The sequence below is a fragment of the Natator depressus genome, chromosome 9 (assembly GCF_965152275.1).
Source record: "Natator depressus isolate rNatDep1 chromosome 9, rNatDep2.hap1, whole genome shotgun sequence".
NCBI lineage: Eukaryota > Metazoa > Chordata > Testudines > Cheloniidae > Natator > Natator depressus.
Window position 1 is genome coordinate 3,121,260 of NC_134242.1, and position 22,541 is coordinate 3,143,800.

Below are 22,541 nucleotides of genomic sequence, written 5' to 3' on the forward strand. Positions count from 1 at the left end.
ACTTAATGCCATTTATTTATAGCCAGCTTCCTTCCAGCTTTTAACTGCTCCATATTATTTTCATTTTCTCAACATGTTGGTAATTTTTCTTCTGCCGTCCCCTATGGGAATTGGCTTTAGAAGAGAACCCTGACCCGAGGGCAAGAGGTTGAAGCTGGGAAAGGGCGAAGGTGCACACGGCAGAGCAGTCCACAAGGCTCCGGAGTATTTAACTAAGACAGGGGACAGGATGGTGGGAATGGTAAATCAGCATGATGTCATTCCAGGAGAGGACATGGCTCGTGGCATGAAGCCACCTGAAATCAATGGAAGTTTAGTGCACTCAGCACTGTGGAAGACCAGGCCCCTAAACTCACAAAGACCCCTTAAGGATGGAAGTTAGGCTGACTCATTATGAAAGGGCCTGATATGAAAAGTGGTCTCTTGCGGACAAGCATTCTGCCTCTGATGACCCTGGCAGTGACCCAACATCCTCTGGCTACGCTTTTCTGCAGCAGCACCATGAATTCACTTAGCAAACAGGCAGGAGATGAATGAACAAATGATTAAGGAAGGTCTACAGTTTGAACTCCAAACCTTGATCCTGTCTTTAGGACCCTCACATTATTTTAGCTTGTTCAGCTACAAATTGTGACTTGGGAACAGCTTCGTGTCGGATTGCATGTTTCAGTTGCACACATTTGGAAAGTAGTCTTTGGTGCCTCTAAGGTGGTTGATCACATCGCATTCGTCAGGTTTCCTCCCCTTTTCTGCTTCCCTAATCCCATTTTAGGCTTATTTAGGCAGTTCTGCGGAAAAGGACCTAGGGGTGACAGTGGACGAGAAGCTGGATATGAGTCAACAGTGTGCCCTTGTTGTCAAGAAGGCCAATGGCATTTTGGGATGTATAAGTAGGGGCATTGCCAGCAGATCGAGGGACGTAATCGTTCCCCTCTATTCGACATTGGTGAGGCCTCATCTGGAGTACTGCGTCCAGTTTTGGGCCCCACACTACAACAAGGATGTGGATAAATTGGAGAGAGTCCAGCGAAGGGCAACAAAAATGATTAGGGGTCTGGAACACATGACTTATGAGGAGAGGCTGAGGGAACTGGGATTGTTTAGTCTGCAGAAGAGAAGAATGAGGGGGGATTTGATAGCTGCTTTCAACTACCTGAGAGGTGGTTCCAAAGAGGATGGTTCTAGACTATTCTCAGTGGTAGAAGAGGACAGGACAAGGAGTAATGGTCTCAAGTTGCAGTGGGGGAGGTTTAGGTTGGATATTAGGAAAAACTTTTTCACTAGGAGGGTGGTGAAACACTGGAATGCGTTACCTAGGGAGGTGGTAGAATCTCCTTCCTTAGAAGTTTTTAAGGTCAGGCTTGACAAAGCCCTGGCTGGGATGATTTAATTGGGGATTGGTCCTGCTTTGAGCAGGGGGTTGGACTAGATGACCTCCAGAGGTCCCTTCCAACCCTGATATTCTATGATTCTATGATTAGGTAGACTCGGGAAGTTTCAATTGGACTATTTGCAAATCATAAACCACACTTTAAAAAAAAAACACCACCTTGCAAATGAATCCACTGCTTTATTTTTCCAGTATCACAGTCTCAATAAGTGAAACAGGCCAGATTCCTTCCATGACATTACCCACCCCTTCTCAATCCCTCTGGACACAATACAATCGAGTTAAAATATAAACCAATATTTTGCTACTTCTATTAAGTTGGAAGAACATAATCATTGGTATTATAAGCTAAGCACCAAAAGAAGCCAAGGATGGACTGGAATGTGAAATCTCACACCTTCCAGCTCTTACAGAAGCAACAAAAAGTGGACACTTGACAAGGAAAATGTACTTAGCAAGTCTTTTGACTCACATCAAGAAAAATAATTAAGTTCAATAGCCTTATGAATCGCTGGAGAAGAACACAGATGGATGCAGGTGGATAACAAAAGACTACGGTTTATTGAACAAGATGGACAAGGCGATATTCTCTTTACATTCAACGAGTTCAGGAAAAAAGAAGCAAATCATGCTATACACACAAACGTGATACTTTGGTTAAATATCATTCAGAAGTTCTATGTTAAACCTGATAAAACTAGAGGACGAACAGTCAAAAAATAACAGGGTTGCATAGATGGATTATTGTCAGTGTCCAATTTACATTTATGGGTTAGCTGTTAGAGTACAGGGTATATTTGCAGCTCTGAGGGATTTAGCCACTTGACTAATTAATTTTACTCTATGGCTAATATCTCCTTGCCCCATGCTGAAAGTTTACCCTGAAGAGCTACATTAGTTACTTCTTTGAGGTGGTTACCTGTATTGCAGTGCATAAACACAGTTGGAGACGCAGCAGAATCGACTTAAAGAGAACACTGATACAGTGAAACTGCTTATTGGGACAAAGACAGGACTGTAGTTAAGGGGGCAGGGTTTGTCTCCACCACTGCCCTTTGCTGGATAGAGTCTGAACTGCGTCTTATTATAGACCCTGTGCTGCTAAAAGGTAATGGAGAGACATTTCTAGCTCAAGAGGCAAGGCCCTGTGCTTTCAGCGCAGGAGGTGCTGAGTTCTAGGCCTGCTGTAGCCATTGTGTGCAGCATAGTGACAACGACCGTGAAATTATTAGAGAACCACAAGGTCTGTTACAGCATCATCTTAAAAAATAAACTGTGCAACTGCTACTTACAGTGATTAAAAATATCTTCTCCACAGAAGCAACCAGCTATCAAGTGATATATACAGCTCCAAGCTGCACTGCTGAACCTCCCATCAGAATCAGTGCTGCCCCATAGAGGTCTCTCAAACCAACAACATTAGGGGAAGTCAAGAGAGCTTTGGAACCCGGGAGACAAGGGCCAAGAACTGTCCCCTGCACTGGCAGATGGGCAAAATTCAACTGCAGGTCTGGGCAATGATGGGGCAAGTGCAAAATCAAAGGTTGTTCCCCGGTGCTGCAAGATCCCTTCCATAACAACAACTCTGCTTGGATCGAGCTTCCCAGGGGGCAAGGCCTGTGGGACAACCCACTTCTATCTAGGCCTAAGTATTGTGCCCATCCCTGTCGTATCTCAGCACAGCCACGCTGGCTCTCCAAGGCTCACAGCACTGAGAACCTGCTCAGGGCGGCAGATGCCCGGGAGGATATGCTGCATAAGAAGGCCACTTTTGATTATTTGACTGATTGGCCATGCTGGGATACAAGAGGACACGGTAGGCTGGGCATTCTGCAGCCTTAAAATAAAATCACTGTATCTGTACTGCCTCCAAAACATTCCCACGCACGGAAATCATCAATTTGAAATCCACAGTTAGCGTGCATACAGGCTAATCTTAATCAAAAATTAAATCCCGAAAAAAAAATAAAAATACGTACATACATCAATCCAGTGTGGCAAGTTGAATGAATACCCTACGCTGGAACAGCTGGTCTAATTTGGCACCAAATGAAAATCACAAAGTTGAGGGCTATTAAAAAAAATCCATTTTTTCCTGTATTAAAGATGAATTGTCCCAATTCCCATCTTAAAAGGCCTGCCTTGCTGCAATATAAAAATACTGTACATACAAGATCCCTTTGTGGAGCTAAGCAGCTTCAGCTGTTGTAGATTCTACCCTCCCTCCCCATGAGGGAAGCCAAATGATAAAAAATAACCTACCAATTAAAAAACGATTTTTCACTCAACAGTAACCAGAAAGTCCTTTAAAAACCATGAGGTTAACCTGCTGCCTCTGTCTCCCATTGGCATCCTGCATTCTCCTCATTGTACAGTACATGTCTTAAGATGGCAGGCTGGGTTTATTTTATAGCACACTGACTCTGATCAGAACGGCTATGGTGTCGACTACCCCGGGATTAAGGCACGATCACGCCGTTTGCCTAACCGCACTCCTCAAAGATGGCTACAACTGTTGCGCATTGGACGGAAGACCAAGGGGTGGCAAGAGCATCAACCAAGACTGGGTATGGAAATTCGTTTGCTTCCCGCTCTTGTTGTACGAAGTGAGCTGTGTAAGTCAAAGCTTTGGGAAGCATTAGTGACGTGTGCCTGCTGGCTATGGAAACTCGGGAAGCAACGTGCTTCACTACCATGGACTTTCCGTTACTTGTCATAAAGCACACAGGAAGGAACGACACCGGCAGGTTTTCCCGGCCTTTTGCCATATACGTTTTAATTCAGAGCAAGGCAACAGGCCAAGCTACTTAAACGGGGCAACAGAAAGGTTGGTTCCCTGGCTTTCCATCGGGGAAAGAGCACATAGCCTTGGTTAGGTCCTATTAGAATCATCACGGACACCAGCCAGCCAGAGCTTTAGCTCTAAGGGCCAATGTTACGTCTGGCGTAAGCAGCGGCCACTGTACTGGCATCAGCAGAGTCATTCATGGCTGCTTAGGCCTGTGGTGAATCAGGTCCTCGATCTTCCACCTATTTAGGACCTGATCCTTGCTCAACAAAAGATGCCTATTGACTTCAACAGGAGCAGGGATGGATTCTTAGGGCCTGATCCAGTTCCCATTCAAGTCAATGGGAGCTTTGCCACCTAACTAAGCATGTTATGTCCCATTGACTTCAATGGGACTTGAGCGCCCTTCTTGAATAGGGATGTTTTCCAGAATCGGGCCCGGAAACAGGAGCAGGATGGGGCTCCTAAAGACTTTCCTAATGGGGATAAGATGGAAACTGCAGCCTCCAGTCAGGGCGTGGGAGGGGAAATCATCATAAACTGCCAAACCCTGACAGTAGCTGAGCTCCAGGGGTTGGATTCTCCTCCCCACCTTGTGACATCATTTATACTTGCACAAAGCCAGTGTAAAACGCAACCATATTCTGATTTGGCAACTACCGGATGACCCGAGGGGCAGGACCTGGTCTTGGACCATCTGAGAATTGTCACCCCGGCCCCTGTTCCGTTCCACAATACATACAGGTTGGGGGGATGCAGGAAAGGAAGTGACATTCTCAGCAGTAGAAACACTGACTGTTCCATGAAATATAAAAATAAACATTTATAACATAAAAACCTTGCAAATGCCAAGATTATCAAATAAAAAACGCACTGTGCATTTTGGGACTGTTTCCTTTAAAACTCCATTAACGTTCCTGATGAGACGGATGTGGGGCAATTAAAAGGGCAGGAGACAAGGGCAGTCAAATCTAGCCACAGCCTGGGCTGTTTCCTGAGAAGAGGAAGAGAGAGCTTCGGAATCCCCTGGAGAGAGGCAGAGGGGAAAGCAGGCACACTCGTCTGCAGTCTGGAGATGTCGGTGTGAGTCCATTCGACAGCGGGGGATACCAACAATGCAGAAAACCCTCACGTTATTTCTAACTCACCGAAGCCTTCTTTTCATTCAGAACAAAGGTGTGTTCTTGACTCACGCTAGCTAACAGAGGCAGTGTGGCCTGACACAGAGCACTGGACTGGGACTCAGAAAACTGGGTTCCAGTCCCAGCTTAGCCACGGGCCGGTTGGGTGCCCTTAGGCAAGTCACCTCCCCTCTCTATGCCTCAGTTTCCCCATCTGTAAAATGATTTGTAAACTGCTTTGAGATCTACTGATGAAAGATGCTGCATGGCAGGTATTGTTATAACACAGGGTAACTAATCAGAGGTAAAATCCTAGTGAGCACCAGGGCAATTTGTAGTTTTCACATGAGTTAGAAAGTCAGGGTAAACCCTAGGCTGCTCCATAGCCTTTAACTTGTGGGACAGCTACAGACAGCCCTGTCTTAGCTGGAGTTAAGAACACATTGTTTCCCCCTAGCGAAGACGTGGCCTTGGGGCCGGATTGCGGCCCTTCCTGCAGACTGCTACAAAGGAGCAGAGGGGGCAGAAGCATTCCTTACTCCCTTGTGCCAGTGAAGTGCACCATCGCTTCATGCAAGCAGGCTCTGGAGAGCCGCTGCGTTCTCTACCTCTCCGTGCGCCCCGCAGCATCTTGACCCTGGGAGGTGATTCACCAAGTACAGACTCGGTGCAGTTTACTACCTCTCTGGAGTAGCAGCAAATCAAGGAATTTCCCTCCCAGGCTGCTCACCAATCCACTGCCTCTGATTCCTGCCACTGACTTGCGGACTGGCCATCTAGCCCTTATTGGCTGGATAGGCTTAAGAACTTACTGTACATCTATGGTCAGCTTTGCAATTCAAATGTATTTGCACAGACATTGACAAAAACGCTGAGGTTGAAAGCACTGGGAGGTGGTTCAGGAGGTACTCATCTCCCATGGGACGGGGGGCACAAGGATCAGTACAGGAGAGAACCTAAGTGGGTATCTTCGATTGAGGGAGGATTCCTGCACTCTGGGAAGTGATTACTTCATCCTCACATGGCGTCTTAAACAGAGACTGAATGCTCTTCTAGAAGACCCACTCTAGTTCAGCCACAAGTGATTGGGCTCAATGGTGTAAAGAATACTAGCTCCCCCCATTTTTCCTGGGTGAGGTTCTCTGACCCATGCCGTGCATGAAGTCACCCCAGATGATCATAATGGTCCCTTTTGGCCCTATGGCCCACGAATTTATATTCCCCTCCGGCTCCACCAGACAGCTGCATCAAGAAACTGAGAACTTCTCAAAAGCAATACATACAAGACGTACTGCATGAGCTGAAGTTTTATAGCCCCTTATTCAGAGGCCTCACTCGGACACAGAAGCACGTTACATGGGTCACCCAAAAGGTGCTTCCTAAGAAGCGACAGCACAGCAGAGACTTTGTAGACAGAACAGGGGGTTCTCCAAAGGGCGTGACGTCCGAGCAGCTTGCTGGTAGATGTACGAAGACGCGTTCACCTTCATGCCAACTACCATGGAAAACAGCAGTTGCTCTGTGTTGATTTGGCTCCAGGTTCTCACTCAGGACTCGGGGAGATGTGCAATCCTGGTTACAACAGAAAGCTGTGTGTCATCTGAGTCACGTGTTAATCTCCATCCTATTCCTTGGATTTCTGCATTGCCATAATCCACCTCACACCTCAGATGTTTCCCCCCGTTGTCTGTCTCTCTCTCTCTCTCTCCCAAAGATCAAGTCACTAATTGTCAAAGATGCAGCTGTAGCTAAAATGGGATTTAGAGGGCTGTAAAGGTCTTGTCAGGTCAGCTAGCTGGGTACAGCTGGCCAGCTACACAGTGGCTAGATTTTACTGCACTACTAAAGTGATCACAAACAACCAGGAAACCAGAATGAACATATACTACTTATTGGCATGATATTTAAAAAGGAAGAAGTCCTGAGGATGGAACTCGAGTTGGGTAAAGGAAATGAGAAGCTCTCCTGGGAATTCCAGTAATGTCTGCTACAGAAGAGCGTCAGTATCAATGCAAAGTCTAGCTTTTTACTGCTTGGAATGGAAACCTATAAAACAAAAGGGAAAAATCAGTTAGCACAGAGCAGGGGTTCTCAAACTGGGGGGCCGTGACCCCTCAGGGGGCCGCAAGGTTATAACATGAGGTTTGCGAGCGGTCAGCCTCCACCCCCAAACCCTGCTTCGCCTCCAGCATTTATAACAGTGTTAAATATGAAAAAATGCGTTTTTAATTTGCATTGGGGTAGGGGTGTCACACTCAGGGGCTTGCTACATGAAAGGGGTCATCAGTACAAACGTTTGAGAACCACTGGCATATAGCACAGTGAGGATTGCCGGATCTAAAGCTTTCTTCTAGTTCTTAGCAGCCCCGAGGTTTGTTTAACTGTCTGGTGCATTCAAACATTCAGAAGTGGGGAAGGTGTACTATTAAGGTCAGTAAAAGGTTTGGGAAACACCTGGATAGGTCCACAGAGAAGGCAAACCCTTCAATCGCTCAGTCTGTGAATGGCCCCCTACGGCCCACCTGTGAGAATGGCACTAGGCACTGATTCAACATCTAGTAACCTATACCAAGTGCCCTCAACATTTCCCCTCTCTTTCACATACGCTAGCCCCCCCAACCCTTCCTCTCCATTTTCTTGTGCACCTAGCTATAGAAGCTGGAGAACTGAGGGACCCCAGTCCCCAGCAATATCAGAAAGCACCGTGCTTAGATGCTCTAGTAACAAGGGCTATGGAAAAACCACAGACAGACTGATGAACACGGCAAGTCTAGCGCTGTACAGAAAAGCCTCAGCCTTGTCATCCACCAGCCAGACAACTCTTGGAAGGTTTCCTAGTGTGTAGGATTGTTCTATGTAGCAGGATGAGTCAGATGAAGCCCAAATTGCTTTACTGCCTTCACACCATTCAGTCTCATCCTGTGCCTTGAGTTAGTCACGCGTGAAAATGAAGTTGCCAGACCATTCTGTTCTTGTTCTTTCTTGCGTGTTCTCAAGACGCAGAATTTAGCTCTTAGATGTAAGCTCTTTGCGGCAGGGACTTGAGAACAGATGGCTTATTGAGCAGGATCATGTGTCTCCAAGGTGTAATGTGATATTCTCTATCTATCCACACGCAGCAGCCACCAGAGAGTAATACTTTTCAGGCTGATTCTTTGAACTGCGTCACCGAAGTAAACAAAGTGCTGAAGCAGTAATGGTCCTCTCTTCTTACCTTTCGGAGAAGATTCCGGTTTAGAAAACTGACGCACGGAGCTAGGCTGGCTTGTAAAACCACGACTGTGATCAAAGTCAGCCAGTTCTGTGACTGGAGGTGGTGGCGGCCTGCCAAGAACAGAAAGGAGACAGTCAGGGAAAAAATTACAGCAACGATGAAACACCCAAAATAATACCCCGGAGCACAATCCTGCAATTCTGCAGCAAAGGCGTCTGTGTTGTTTGCTCTCCTGGCTGAACTTTTGCCTTTTATTCACAGATTTCATTCACAGATTCCAAGGCCAGAAAGGACCATTGTGATCATCCAGTCTGACCCCCTGCATAGCCCAGGCCAGAGACCTGCCCCACAATAAGTCCCAGAGCAGAGCTTTTAGAAAAGCATCCAGTCCCGATTCTAAAATGGCCAGCGATGGAGAATCCACCACAACCCTTGGTAAGTTGTTTCCAATGGTTAATTACTACCATTGTTAATTTAGGCATTATTTCCAGCCTTTAAGGCTTTTAAATAGTCGCCTTTTAATAGATGTGGTCAGAATTTATTGAATGAAAAATTGTGCCATCTAAAAATAGGCCTTTTCTCACAAACATTCCTCAAGGTTCTCCAAATATGTCGCTTTTATGTAACTGAAAATTTTCATTGGATAATGGTTTCAATGTGTTTTCAGTAAACAAAACATTTCAATTGGGAAATTCGATAAAAACATACCAGGATAAATTCTGCAGTGAAAATAGGTACATTTTGAACCTTGCAAAGTGAGAACAGTTCTGAAAGTCGAATATTTGTATTGATTCCTCCCCCCACCCCGACCAGCCTTACCTTTTATTCATTTTAAAAAAGTCTTTATTAGTCTCGTCCCAGTAACAGGGCTTAAACCCACCACGTTCAACCCCAGCGTTGTCTTGTGGGCACTGTATCAGTGCGTGGGAAGGGTGTAATATGGGCCTCCACCATTGAAGTGCAATGTGGTGAATCAGTAAGATTCACCCAGTTGCAATGGATTGCCTGTACTCAGGCAGCTGTCTGACTTGAGCGTGTCTATGAGTCGGGGGGCGGGCGGGGGCAGTGCACATATCTCCATTTATTAACGCTGCACAGAGAGAACCGTGGCGTCCACTTGATTTCAGGCATTCAAAAGCAGCCACTTCAACTCCTGGACATACTTAACCCACTCAGAGCCGACTGTCCACTTATCAAGTGTTGCTGCCCAAACTCAGCTGTCTTTGCCACTATAAGATGGGGACCCTACAGTGGCTAAATGCCACGGACCCATATAAGCAAACACCAAACCTCAAGGAGCACCTCACAGGACCCTGCACCTTCCATCCCTGTTCAGTGTTCAAGCCCCTGCACTTCCCTGCCTCCATGTCATCTTCCAGCATCTGCTCCCCGAGATTCAACCATTTGATGGTTTCCTCGGCAGATTTGCCCAGTTTTACAGATTGGGAGTGCAGCTCACCGCGCAGGTTTGTCACTCTTGGGTCTCTGAGGTTCAAGCCTCTCTCTTGACCTTGGACGCATGAATTCACTTGTGTCACGCTGAGGGGGAGAAGAGAAGAGGGCAGGTCACTGGGGAGCCATATACTTTCCTTACAAAACATGGGCCAGATTGTCCAAAATAGCCCCCTACGACTGCATGAAAGAAGCCGTGACCACACCCGTTCAGCAGGGAGCAAACCTGGGAACTCCAAAACTAAAAGCACCGGCTTCATGAGCCAAGCTCCTTTTGCTGTAAATATGAGGCAGGTTGTTATGCTGTTGGGGCCTGTTACTAGCAGGGGACACAACTATATCCATTAAGCCAGAGGAAATCTGCAGGGTTTCAGACACAATCTGCAGAATTTCTTCAGGGGCTCGGGGCCAAGATGAGATGCTGAGAACTCACAACGTAAGAGGGCTTAAACAGGTGCAGCAGGTCATGGTGCTCAGCACCTTTCAGGATCAAGCCCTTTAACATTTTCCATCCTAGCTACTCTCCTGTTTTAACCCTCCAAGTGCTGGCATCTACAGCCCCTCTTGCAATCTGGACTGACACCACTTCTAGATACCCCACTTCACCTGTGCATCAGCTACCCCATCTGGAAAATGGGACCACCACCACTCGCTTTGTAGGGGTGTTCTGAGGCCAGGCGTACCTTCCAGTCTTGGTCCTGCCTTTTCTTTTCAAGAGAGGATTTCTCTCGTTCCTTCGTTTTCTTGTAAGCCTTCTTTTCCTCCGCCATCAACAGGCGAGCTATCTCCTACCAGGAAAAAATACAAGACCCACGCAGAGAGAGCTCTGGCTTTATTTTGATTTCAAGCCAATTGAATTTTCAATGCTTTCCCACTGTGCTTTACAATTACCGCTGTTATCAAAGGAGCTAGGGATGGTGCTTTTTGCCCACTTGCCATCACAGGCACTTTGATCCCCCGTCCGGCTGGCTGCAGAATGAGACAGCAGCAAAGCCCCTGGGTTTGGAATTCACAGCACATCTTATTAGCTGACCTCACCTGGCCACATTCTTCAAATGGCCAGACTGAGCAGGAAGTTGGACGAAACGGCCAAACCTGCCCTTCGATTCCATTGGCTTTATGGGCACACCATGATGCAAAGCGTCAGCAAAGTTAACAACCAATGAAGGGTGAAACCCCGACCCCACTGACGTCCATGGCAAAGGTTCCATTGACTTTGAAGGGGCCAGGACTTGCCCAGAGAAGAGGCCACACTGCAGGGATGGGGCAGATGAGACACTGCGTGTATCGCCCATCACTGTTTGTTTCTGACTTGGTGGCAGGCCAGTCTGGATCGGGACACCCCCTTTCTGCCCTTTGTTTCTTTTTCCCCACATCATGAGGGTGGGGTTTCTCGGACAGTCCCCCTCAGGGCTACTAGAGTCACTCTTACGTGGCCACCATCAGGAGCTGGCAATGGAAGAAAAGGACTGCCCTGAAGTCGCAAGAGAGTGAAAAGAGGTGACAAGCAGGCGGAGCCCTGCAAGGATGGAAGGACGGGGGGAAAGTGCCAGAGGCAGGCCGACATTTCTCATGAACCACGATTCTCAGCAGTTTGGTTCAAATGATTAAACTCTTAGAGGGACAGGGGCTCACCTCATCCTGGGCTACTTGTGCTGCCCGCTTATCAACCTGGTTGGCCTAGAGAACGGAAAGCAGTACATTTGAGACATCTCGAGTCAATCAAACAATAGCAAAACGATGCTGCTCGGGGCCTGCCTAGACGCACACTGCTCTCTGCTCCCCAGGCACATCAACCCTCTCCGCGTTTTTCTCACGAGCCAGGTTAAAGTGACCAGCTTTGTTTTTAAAACCCTCCATACTACCCCACCCTGGCCCTCCCCCAGCCACAACTCATCTTGCTCCCCTCCCCGTCCAATCCAGTCTCCTGCATAGCTTTTCCCAGCATCAGCGAGAAAGACTCCTCCACTGCACCTCCCATCTTCCCATGCTGCCCTTCTTGCATCTGTCTCCTTCCTCGGCCCTGTTGCTGATCACACCTCAGCTCTCCACCCATCTGCGCCGCCTAAGGTGTGTCTGCCTCTGTCCTTACCAGACTCTGCCCAGCGCTCTGGGAAAGACTGAGTGCGCGTGAAAGAGACGATAAAAATCAAGCTGCATTTACTGAAAACTGCGCGAGGTCACCGTTACAATGCATGGAGTAGGACCCAAAGCATTTAGGGACGGGTTTTTAAAGGTATTTGAACACCTAACTCCCATTGCGCCTAAATACCTTTAAAAATCTGGCCCCTTACATGACAGCTGCACATTAGCCCTCAACAGCAGCTGACACTGGCCAAGGGGTTAATTCCCCAGTCACTCGTTAGTTAATAGTTGCCATCTCTGCTCACCAGAAGCTCTTCCTCTTGCAGTTTCCTAGCGATCTCTGCATCATGCAGCTCCAGGTCCCTACGGGCCACTCGGGGTTTGGCATAAACAGCTTCTTTCATCCCCCTCGACTTCAATCCTGCAAAACCAGGAGAGAAATCAAATCCCTCAGCTCCCACGCAGCTTGGAATGGGACCACCCCCACACCCTCATCCACCCAACTGCAATCGGCTACTTTCCCAGAAGCCCAAACGGACTCTGCTCAGAAGGTCCAGAGACCCACTACTGGAGACAGCGATGTAGGAAAAGCCCCTCTGAAATGCTGGGCTCTGCAAAACCAGCCTGGGACAGGCTTGTGTGAGATTTCTGGTCATTACTGCTCCCGACTGGTTCACAAATTCAGCAAGGACAGCCCTTCTTTGGGAGAGAAAATAATTAAACAAATACTTTTCTGAAGCTCATACAAGGTTCAGTTCTTGTTCTGGGCAGAAAGTGGGGTCAAACCACCCCTATTTTAGACAGTTTCCACAAGGATACATTTTTAGAGCCAGTCCAGACTCCCTTTGGACCAGGAGTTGGAGAGAGAGTCGGAGGAAGCTCAGGGGCTCTCCTCATTCCTGTTGGACCAGATACAAGGATGCTGCACTTAATCAATCAATGAGAGCCCTATCTAGCTCGCATCTTCAGATGTTGGGCTACAATACTCTGATCTCAGGATCATCCAGCAAGTGCCTCTCTGAATATCAGATCATCTCTCTCTACCCTCAATTCAGCAATTACGATCTGCTCCAAAATTAATAATCTTTACCTACCGCCGTAGCGCAGACTCTTCCTACAAGAAGGGAAGGGGTTTTTCTTTCCATGTAGGTAAATCCACCTCTCCAAGTGGCAGTACCTAGGTCAATGGGAGGATTCTTCCATTAACCCAGCCACATCTACACCAGGGGTTAGGTTGGCGTAGTTACAGCACTCAAGGGTGTGAATTGTACATACCCCTGAGCAATGTTGCTCAGCCAGTCTAAATTTTAAGGGTAGACCAGGGCTTAGCTAGTCTTTTTTCCTCAGAATACAAAGAGAAATGTTTATTTCATAGCTTCCAAGGCCCAGAAGGGACCACTGTGATCATCTAGTCTGACCTCCTCGATAACACAGGTCAGAGACGACATTCGTAGAGCAGAGCTTTTAGAAAAAACACCCAATCTTGATTTTAAAATGATCAGTGACGGAGAATCCACCACGACCCTTGCTAAGTAGTTCAACTGTTAATTACTCTGACTGTTAAAAATGTACACCTTATTCTCAGTCTGAATTTGTCTAGCTTTAACTTCTAGCCATTGGATGATGTTATCCCTTTCTCTGCTGGACTGAAGAGCCCATTATCAAATATTTGTTCCCCATGTAGGTACTTACAGACTGTTACCAAGTTGCCCCTTAACCTTCTCTTTGTTAAGCTAAATAAATTGTTTGTTAAGCTAAACAGACCGAATATAGAAATACAGTGGTAATTTCCATACCACTCCTGCCCACATGAAGGAGGAACCTCTGGCACAAAGCACCAGCTATAATTAAGACCCACAGGAAGAGGAGATGAGCTGCTACTTGTATATCTTGGCTATTTTCATCATTGTACAGTCGCTATATATCCAGTGGGATGCTATGCCATGGTCTCCCAGAGGAATGACTGTGACCCTTATTGATACACACACCTTATCAATAACTTGCATTTCCAAAAAACAAACTTCTAAAAGCTTTTAAGAGCACAAGACTCAACACCCTGCAAGGTGGATACGTAGGATCATCTCCACCTTACGGAGAGGGAAGCTGCAGTGCAGATCAGTTAGGTGACTAGTGCAAGCTCCTACTAAATCTGGGGCAGAGCTGAAGCTAGACCCCAAGTCTCCAAACTCCTGGCTTTTTTTCTTTAGCAACGAGACCATTGTCGCTTCGCTGATATCAGAGGTGTTAGAGTAGGTGTTTAAATTCTAACGGCATATTTGGATTTTTAAAGTGCACTTAATCCATGTGCTCTAGAAGCATGTACAGCAACACACCACACAATGAACCAGGAAACACTTCTCTATAAAACAAACAAAACAAAACAGAAATTCTCTCTCTCTGGCAAAAAGCTAAGATCTTGTACAGCTGCTCCGAACTCCGTGGCTCCCACTAAGGCACCTAAACACACAGCTGGACTTTCAAAAACAAGAGCTCCTAAGGGAGGTGGCCAGGAGCCACTGACGACAGTGGCAACAGCTAGGTGCTGAGCGCTTTTGAAAAGCTGTCCCCAAAGAGAGCATACCCCTCACTTGGGGGGCCAGATTCTGCCCTCGTTTACAATCCCAGTAAACAGAATAGGGTGGCAAGAGCGTGGCTGAGAGCAGAATCTGGCTCATTCAGGCCCTGGCCTTCACTGTTTTTGTTTTGATGCCAGGAGACAGCAGAGACGGTAATTATCATTATTAGTAAAAGGCTGTTTCCATCACACAGCGGGAGTAGAGTTCATAGCAATTCCTTTTCACCCGCCCACTAGCATATACCAGAAAGAGTCTGAATACGAATAATTAGGGTCTTATTAAGGAAGGGGGCCGTCCTGGTACAGAGAACAAGAGCCAAGACCATTTTCTGTCTCTCTAGGTACTTGGGCAGCTCCGATCACCGTCGTGTCCAAAGAGTCGACACAGAACTATCTTTATCACACTGGAGCAGGGGAGACCCGGGAACTTTCCAATGGCACTTCTAACGCAAGCCTAGGAAACAAACTGGCGGTCTAGACAGATGGGGCCCAGACAGATATTCTAGACGGGGACCTTGAGAAGAACCAGGACAACCTGACAAATCAGCCTCATACCCTGCATCCTTCCCCCACCCACCTTTCTGTGTTACCTGGGTCTCGATGGCGGTCTCTCTCCCTTTCCCAGTTCTCAGTGTGGGGGGAGGGAGACGTTCTTGGCCCGTGTCCTGCTCTTTTATAATCGCTCTCCTGACCCCTCCTATGATCTTGCCTGTGAAATTCCTCTGCGTCATGGAGCCTCACTTCACAAGACCCCCTAGGGGACAGGCGGTCTTGGCGGTGGGACCTGTGGTTTTCCGGGTATGATAAACAGCTGCTGCTGTGGTCCTGAGCTGCTTCCAGATCAAGACTGGGAGGTCGTCTCGTTCTCTCCTTGCTCTGCGGCTTTCTGTCTCTCTGCTGCTGGCTTTTGCTGTGGCCCCAGGCTGCCCGGTCAGTCTCCAGGTCCAGTTTAAGAGCAGGTGGCCTCCGAGGCCTTTCCTGGCTCAATGGCCTTCTTTCTTTTTGCTCCCAGCTGGCACGTCCCACCTCTGTGCCCAGATCAAGGCTGGGAGGTCTCAGAGGCCTTTCCTGGCTAGTTGGTTTCCTTTCCCGCCGCTCCCAGCTGCTGCTGTGGTCCCAGGCATTGTATTCAACTGGTCTGTCCAGGTCAAGGCTGGGAGGTCTCCTGGATTTCTCACGGCTCAGTGGCTTCCTTTCCAAGCTGCTGCTGCAGTCCCAGGGCTCATAGTCAGCTGTCCTGTCCAGGTCAAGGCTGGGAGGTCTCCGAGGCCTCTCCCGGCTGGCTGGTTTCCGCCGCTCCCTGCTACGTTGCTGGCTGTCCCTGGTCTTGCTCAGCGGAGGAGAGCTCTGAGACGCCTCGGCGGCAGGGTGCTCGCATTCAGTGGCGTTATTAGAAAGAGCCAGGGAGGCTCTTTGGGATTCTCTCCGCTGACGCACATGTCTGTCACCACTCCGGGCTCGGCGGGGCCGCGAGTACTCAGAAACCTGCTCCCTGGAGCTACCCTTCAGGTGGTCTGAGCAACGAGGGATGGGACAAACAACGAAGCAGGTTAGTGACACACAAGTTAATGCCAACGAATGGGGCGAGCTCACGCAGCATGCGATGGCACAAGCGTGACACAGGACTAGCGGAAAAGGCAGCTCCACATGGAAACAGGTAAGATGGGCAGCACGAACATGCAGGGTCAGAACGGGAGGCTGAGGTACAGGGGGGCAGCTGAGAGTTACACAACACAATGGGGACCTAATTAAGCAGCTGAACTAGGAGGAGCAAGTGGTGGACAAGGGACTGACGTGTGGCAGGTTTGGTTTGCTAAGCACCCAGCCATCTGGATCCTCGTCTAAAGCCTGAGCGCCTGAAAAAACAAGGCTGGATAACTCGAGAGATGGGGGGACCTCTCGCTGCCGGCTGGGCTGACAAAGAGCACGGGACCAGCCCATTGCACAGGGTTGCCTTACTTCCGATTGCTCCTGGACCCAACCAGAACCAGGTTCGCAAAGGGCAGCTCAGTGGAGAGGGGTGGAAGGGTGGGGGAGAGGAGAGATGTACTCAGGCCTCCAGAAATGTTTCGGTCTCCGTTCTGAAGAGAAAAGGAGTACTTGTGGCACCTTAGAGACTAACCAATTTACAGTCTCTAAGGTGCCACAAGTACTCCTTTTCTTTTTGCAAATACAGACTAACACGGCTGTTACTCTGAAACCTGTTCTGGGGGGGGGAGGGAGAAGACCATCGCCATGTGTTTCCATGGGGGGAGGAATAAAGCTCCATGCTGTGAAATTAAGGCAGCTTGGAGACAGGCCAATTCTACCTTTTTATAAGCTCACCCATTACCATGGTATCTGAGCACCTTGCTCGAAAAGTAACCCGAGACTAACAACCTTCCCTTCTGTGAATCAGAAAGCAGGAGGGCTGAGGGCCCTAGTTCCCACATTAGAGAACTCAAGTCTAGACTCTAAGTATCACTGTGGAAATTTAAGGGCCGGATAGTACTTGACAAAACTTACACACTAAGTTCAGAAAATGGTTCCTGACCTAAGCAATGTAGTTTAAAAAAAAAAAAAAAAATTTCCCTTGGCTGTTTCGCAGATTTGCTTCATCTGAGCTTTCCACGAAGTGGGTGGAAATCCTCTTTGGTTTTGCTTTCACAGTGACAACTAGATACAAATGTTTAACTGTGGGGGAGTTGGAAATGTGCCACCCCCAATCTTCTGTTCGACTTAATTTCTAAGAAAAGTCACGGGGCAGAGTGAAGTGCTACATACAGCAGTACAGTGAAGAACTCAGAGTACAGCCAGGAGAAAGAATTCACACTAAGCAGAGATAACTGTAAGCAGGATTGCAGCACAATGAAACAGCGAGGGACTTTCCTTCTCCATTGTGGACACAGTTTCATAATAGCTAAGAGAGACAAGGTGGGTGAGGGAATCTCTTTTGTTGGGCCAACTTCTGTTGGTGAGAGACACAAGCTTTCAAGCTACGCAGAGCTCTTCTTCAGGTATGGGAAGTGTACTCAGAGGGTATGTCTACACTGCAATCAAACACCTGTGGCTGACCCGGGTCAGCTGACTTGAGCTTCCAGGGCTTGGGCCAGGGGGCTGTAAAATGGCTGTGTGGATGTTCGGGCTTGGCTCTGGGACCCCAAGCCTGGGCTCCGGCCACCTGCGCTGAATATCTACAAAGCAATTTTTAGCCCCACAGCCCAAACCATACCTGGGCCAGCCACAGCCATGCCCTGGGTCTTTTATTCCAGGGTAGACGTAACCAGTGTCTCACAGGTAAATAGAAAGCCCAGGCTTGCCAGGGCTGATTAAGCCTGCTGTGAAAAGTGACAGCTGCATGTTTGTTAACATCACTTTTCACAACAGACTTACTAACGAGCAATAAACAAACTACAATGATTTGGACGTGTCTATGTGCATATTTATTTGGTTTTCCTAAAGCTAATTAAGTATTTCAGGAAAAAGTGAGAGAGCGGACACCAGCAACACCAAAGTTTTTTTCCTGAGAACCCCTGCTCTAAGCTGACGGTAGAGAGCTCTGCTGGGTTAATAACGCCACCTCCACGACAGGTAGTACCTATGTCGGCAGGAGAAGCTCTGCGATTGACACAGCGCTGTCCACTCCGGTGCTTAGGTCGGTATAACAGAGGTCGCTCAGGGGTGTGGATTATTCACACCTCTGAGTGTCGTAAATTGTACCAAAGTAATTTGTAGTGTAGACATAGCCCGAGTACCTTTCCCAGACCGAAGCAGAGCTCTGTGTAAGGTCAAAAGCTTGTCTCTCTCATTGACAGCACTTGGTCCAATAAAAAAAAAAAAAAATAATTAAAAAAAAAACCACTTCATCCACCTTCTCTCTCTAATATCCTGCAGCCAACATGGCTACAACAGTGCATATAATAGCAATGCTCATTTTAAGGATGTTCTTTTGCACATTGTTTGTGTTCTGTTTTAAGGAAAGCACAGTTAAACTGTTACTATCCTTTGAAACAAGGAGCCAGACTTGGGGATCAAAACAACCGGGTCCCTTTAAATCACACTGTTTAGAAAAATCTCTTCAAAGCTATAAGAAATGCAGCCTACTGCAAACCAATCTTGAAAGCAAATCTGCATGACTTTTATGCAAGATAGATATCTATTTTAAAAACAGCAAACAAAAAACCAAGAGCTGAAAGGATAAGTATGGCAGTGTCTGTTAAATGGTGGGTTTTCCTGGACAATTTCAAATGGCAACGGTTATCTGCAGATGATGAATAGCGCTTTAAAAAAAAAACAAAAAAACAAAACACAAACAACTATCTGGATGATTTACTGAACAGTGATTAGAAATGAAAGGAAAGTCGGAAAGCAAGGAGTCAGTTTCTGCACAACACAAACAAGTGCCTACAACCCAGCATCACCTGTGATTCGTTTAATCTTGTCTGCACAGCTCAAGAAAAAAGCAAAAACAAGCCAAGCAACCACCTCTGACAGGGAAAAGAAAGGGAAGGACGGCATGAAATGCTGAAGCTCGGTTGTGAAAGGACTGTTTCTGTGTGGGTAACTCTACCATGCCAGACAACCTGAGCAGGAGATTTGGTGTCAGTGAATCTCAGGACAGTTAGCTTCCACCCAACCTGCAGTAACCGTGGTGCCCCGCAGCAGTTGCAACATAAGCACTCTTAGGGGTTGGTGCCACTTTATCAAACAATAAGAGACAGGGTGAATAGGACAATATTTTCCAAGGGACAGATTCTTTCAGGACAGAATCTTTCTTCTTTTGTATTTATTTTTCCTTTTAAAAATAGGGATGGTTCTGAACTAGAATCTCAGATCCACACCCACTCTGAATATGGGGGAAGCTTGGATGCAGATCACAACACTTTCCAGCTAGGACCCACATCAAGTGAGGATAATGCAAACCAATAACGCTGGGTCCTTATCACCTTGCACTCAGGTACTTCACAGGTGCCAGAGCAACATGCTAGATGCTCTCGGTGCTTCTAGAGAACCCACTACGGTTAGCTATCTAGTTGCTAAATGCAAGGAGAAAAAAAGGCCACTATTACTGGCTGATTAAGGACCTTCTACTCTGCCCCTCCTATGGTTGGATCATGTTTCCAGACTAGATCATGTCAGGTGGAAGAAGTCTGGTGGGAGGAAATGCCATGCCAGTTTGCAGCCTCTCTTAGGATATCCTGCTCTCCAGGTGCATCACGCATGGTGCTGCATATCTTCTTAGCATACAGGTTCAGAGGATCATAGATCTTTTCCATCTCTAACTTCTGCTGCAAAATCTAGCCAATCCTCCCACCCCAGCAAGAGCAAGATTATTCCCCTACAGCATGTCCCCCACTGACTTCCCAAGTCGCATTCTAAAAGATTCCAGCAGGGAGTCCGTCACCACTTTCACTGGGAGAACATTCTGTGTATGGTAGATCTCATCATTCTGATGTTTCCATCTAGTTGCTGCTCCACACTTTGTGGTATGAACTTTCTGGCCATCCTAAAGCTTATTTCTGACTGAACTTTAGTTAAACATTTTACTTGGGAGGGCAGATGAAATATGTAATAATCAGACACAGATCTTAAGGTCAGAAATCAGAGGTCTGCTCTTCAACTGTGCAATTCCTGAATCAAAAAATGGCAAATCCTTTCCCAACACACATTTTTCAGGAGGAAGAACGTCAGAAAGAACCGCCACCAGCAAATAGAGCAATTTTCAGGCTGTTCAATAATTAAACACCCAGATTCTCTCCTAACCTGGAGAGAGGTTGTGTTTGATCATAAAAGCAGGTCCCCAAGGAAAAACAGCCCTGCAGATTATATTCTTTCCATGATTAACAGACCAGAGTGATAATCTTGGTGAAGCTGTTCTTTGGAAACCCTCCTGTTTTCCAGTAAGTCATACCAGTTGAATATACTGGTTCTAATGCTGGATACATACCTGATAGGAATTTTGTTTGAAAGGCCACTCCATAGACCAGTTATTCATTACACACTTAGACCACTGTGGGTATTTCAGATGACCACACAAATCAAAAATGGAAACACTGTCCTTAAAATTATAGTGCCTCAATTACCTTAAGCTTTCTTGTTAGTACACTCCATGTTAATAAATTAGACACATATACTGTCTGCCACATATCATCTTTAACCACAAGCAGGTTTTACACACATACCATCCCCACCCTATAACCCATTTTAACGACACATTAAAATAAAAATGGGGACAAGAGTTTTATCTAATCTCCTGATTCTAGCCTAGGGCCCAATAAGTCAATGACAAAACCCCAATAGATGTCACTGGGTCCTTAAGCAGAGCAGAAGAAATGAACTTAAACCAAAATCCCAGCTCTCCAGCAGAAGGTCAAACTGTATAGCTCAGGATCACCAGTACTACAGAGCGTGTGATCCTTGCGCTAGAGAGGAAAGGTTACCTCCGTTCTCTGGGTAGTAACTGTCCTCGTGAGCGGTGTGTCCCTGGGATTCTGGGTAGTGCTTTTTACTCTTCTTTTCTTCCTGCAGTTCCTTCTGCTGTAGGATGCGGGCAATGTCCTAGAGGTGGAGGAGAGACAGTCAGGACATTTCCAGAGAGCACTGGGAATTCTCTCTCTCCTTCACTTATTATCGCCAAGGAGACGCTAAGTTGTACCTGTAACAACTGTGGATGCCTCTCCTGCGATATGCTGTAAGTAACAATCCTTCGCATTTCTGAAGGCCCCCTATCTAAAGATCCCAATGAGCATCACAGACCGTGAATTCACCCTCGCAACATCCCAGGGATTTAGTTCATTACCCTCATTTTACACAAGGGAAGACAAAGGCACAAGGAGACCAAGCGACAACCTGACCCACATGCTGGCTAGTACACCCCCCAGTTCTCTCTTTACCAAAGGGAATGAATTAGGGGACTACATGGCTCTGACCTCCTGTCCTTTGGGGACAAGGGATCCTGCAGGACAGCCTCCTCCCCACCAACCCCCCAGTGCACAAATCAGCATGCAAGGGGCACCAGGGAGTGAATCGGCACTGACTGTGCTATGGTGTTCTACTCTCCTCTGAAGTTGTGAATATCTGAATGGGCTAATTTTAGCTACTGCAGGCAGTAAGTATTGATTTTATTTTAAGCGAGGACAATTGTAGGTGCGCTGGCAGAGTGGTTAAGAAGTTCAGCTGCAATCCTGGAGGCCGTGGGCTCAAGTCTCGCTCATTCTGACATGGAACGGCTACCTCCAATTACAAAATGGGCACCAGGTGCTCCATGGGGTTAGGGCAATCAAAGGCAGCCGGACGTGACACTGGCCATATCGCTCCCTTGTGGACAGTCAGCTCTGAAACTGATGTGCCTTAACCAATCAGTCTGATGAGCCATTGGCTCAGGGGGTTTGACTGTCGTAGGTCTGAGCACTGGGCTGGGAGCCAGGAGTTCTTGAGTCCTATTCCCAGCCCTGATGCAAACTCCCTCGATAGGGTCAGACAAGTCACCCGGGTCTCACTTTTCCCATCTGTAAAAGGTAGGCCCACCTCCCTCACATTCAAATCAGCAGGTCTCCAGCCTTAGCTACATACAGATCTTGCAGCTGCTCCTCAAATACCCAACACAAGCAGAGCTTGAAATGGCTATCAGAGGATTAGAATTGCCATACTGGACCACATACTGCCATACTGTGGTCCATCAATTCCACTATGCTGCTTGAACAGTGGCCACTGCCTGATGCTTCAGGGTTGGCGCAAGAAACTCTGAAATAGTCACTCATGGAGTAACCAGCCCAGAGGGGAAGTTTCTCCCTAACCTGTTAGTTACTGGTTGCCTTATACCTTGAAGCAAGAGGGTTTCCACATCCAATCAAAACACATTTTCTTTTAAATCCTCATATCAAATATGTCTGGAGATCTTCTCAATAACTATCTGAATGAATGATCCTTTTTTGAAT

The 22,541-nt window shown here is 47.2% G+C and overlaps 1 protein-coding gene across 2 annotated transcripts in view; it reads right to left on the reverse strand.

Annotated features, from left to right (window-relative positions):
- Positions 1–1,568: 1,568 nt before the first annotated feature.
- Positions 1,569–22,541, reverse strand: part of CCDC50 (coiled-coil domain containing 50) — a 55,869-nt gene continuing 34,896 nt past the window's right edge. For both annotated transcript variants that reach the window (XM_074963336.1, XM_074963337.1), the window contains exons 5-11: positions 21,045–21,162; positions 12,356–12,471; positions 11,601–11,645; positions 10,649–10,753; positions 9,973–10,052; positions 8,514–8,623; positions 1,569–7,345 (exon numbers count right to left, since the gene is read on the reverse strand). In XM_074963336.1, coding sequence (XP_074819437.1) covers positions 7,326–7,345; positions 8,514–8,623; positions 9,973–10,052; positions 10,649–10,753; positions 11,601–11,645; positions 12,356–12,471; positions 21,045–21,162 — 594 coding nt within the window. In that variant the 3' untranslated portion in view covers positions 1,569–7,325. The remainder of the gene's footprint in view (positions 7,346–8,513; positions 8,624–9,972; positions 10,053–10,648; positions 10,754–11,600; positions 11,646–12,355; positions 12,472–21,044; positions 21,163–22,541) is intronic.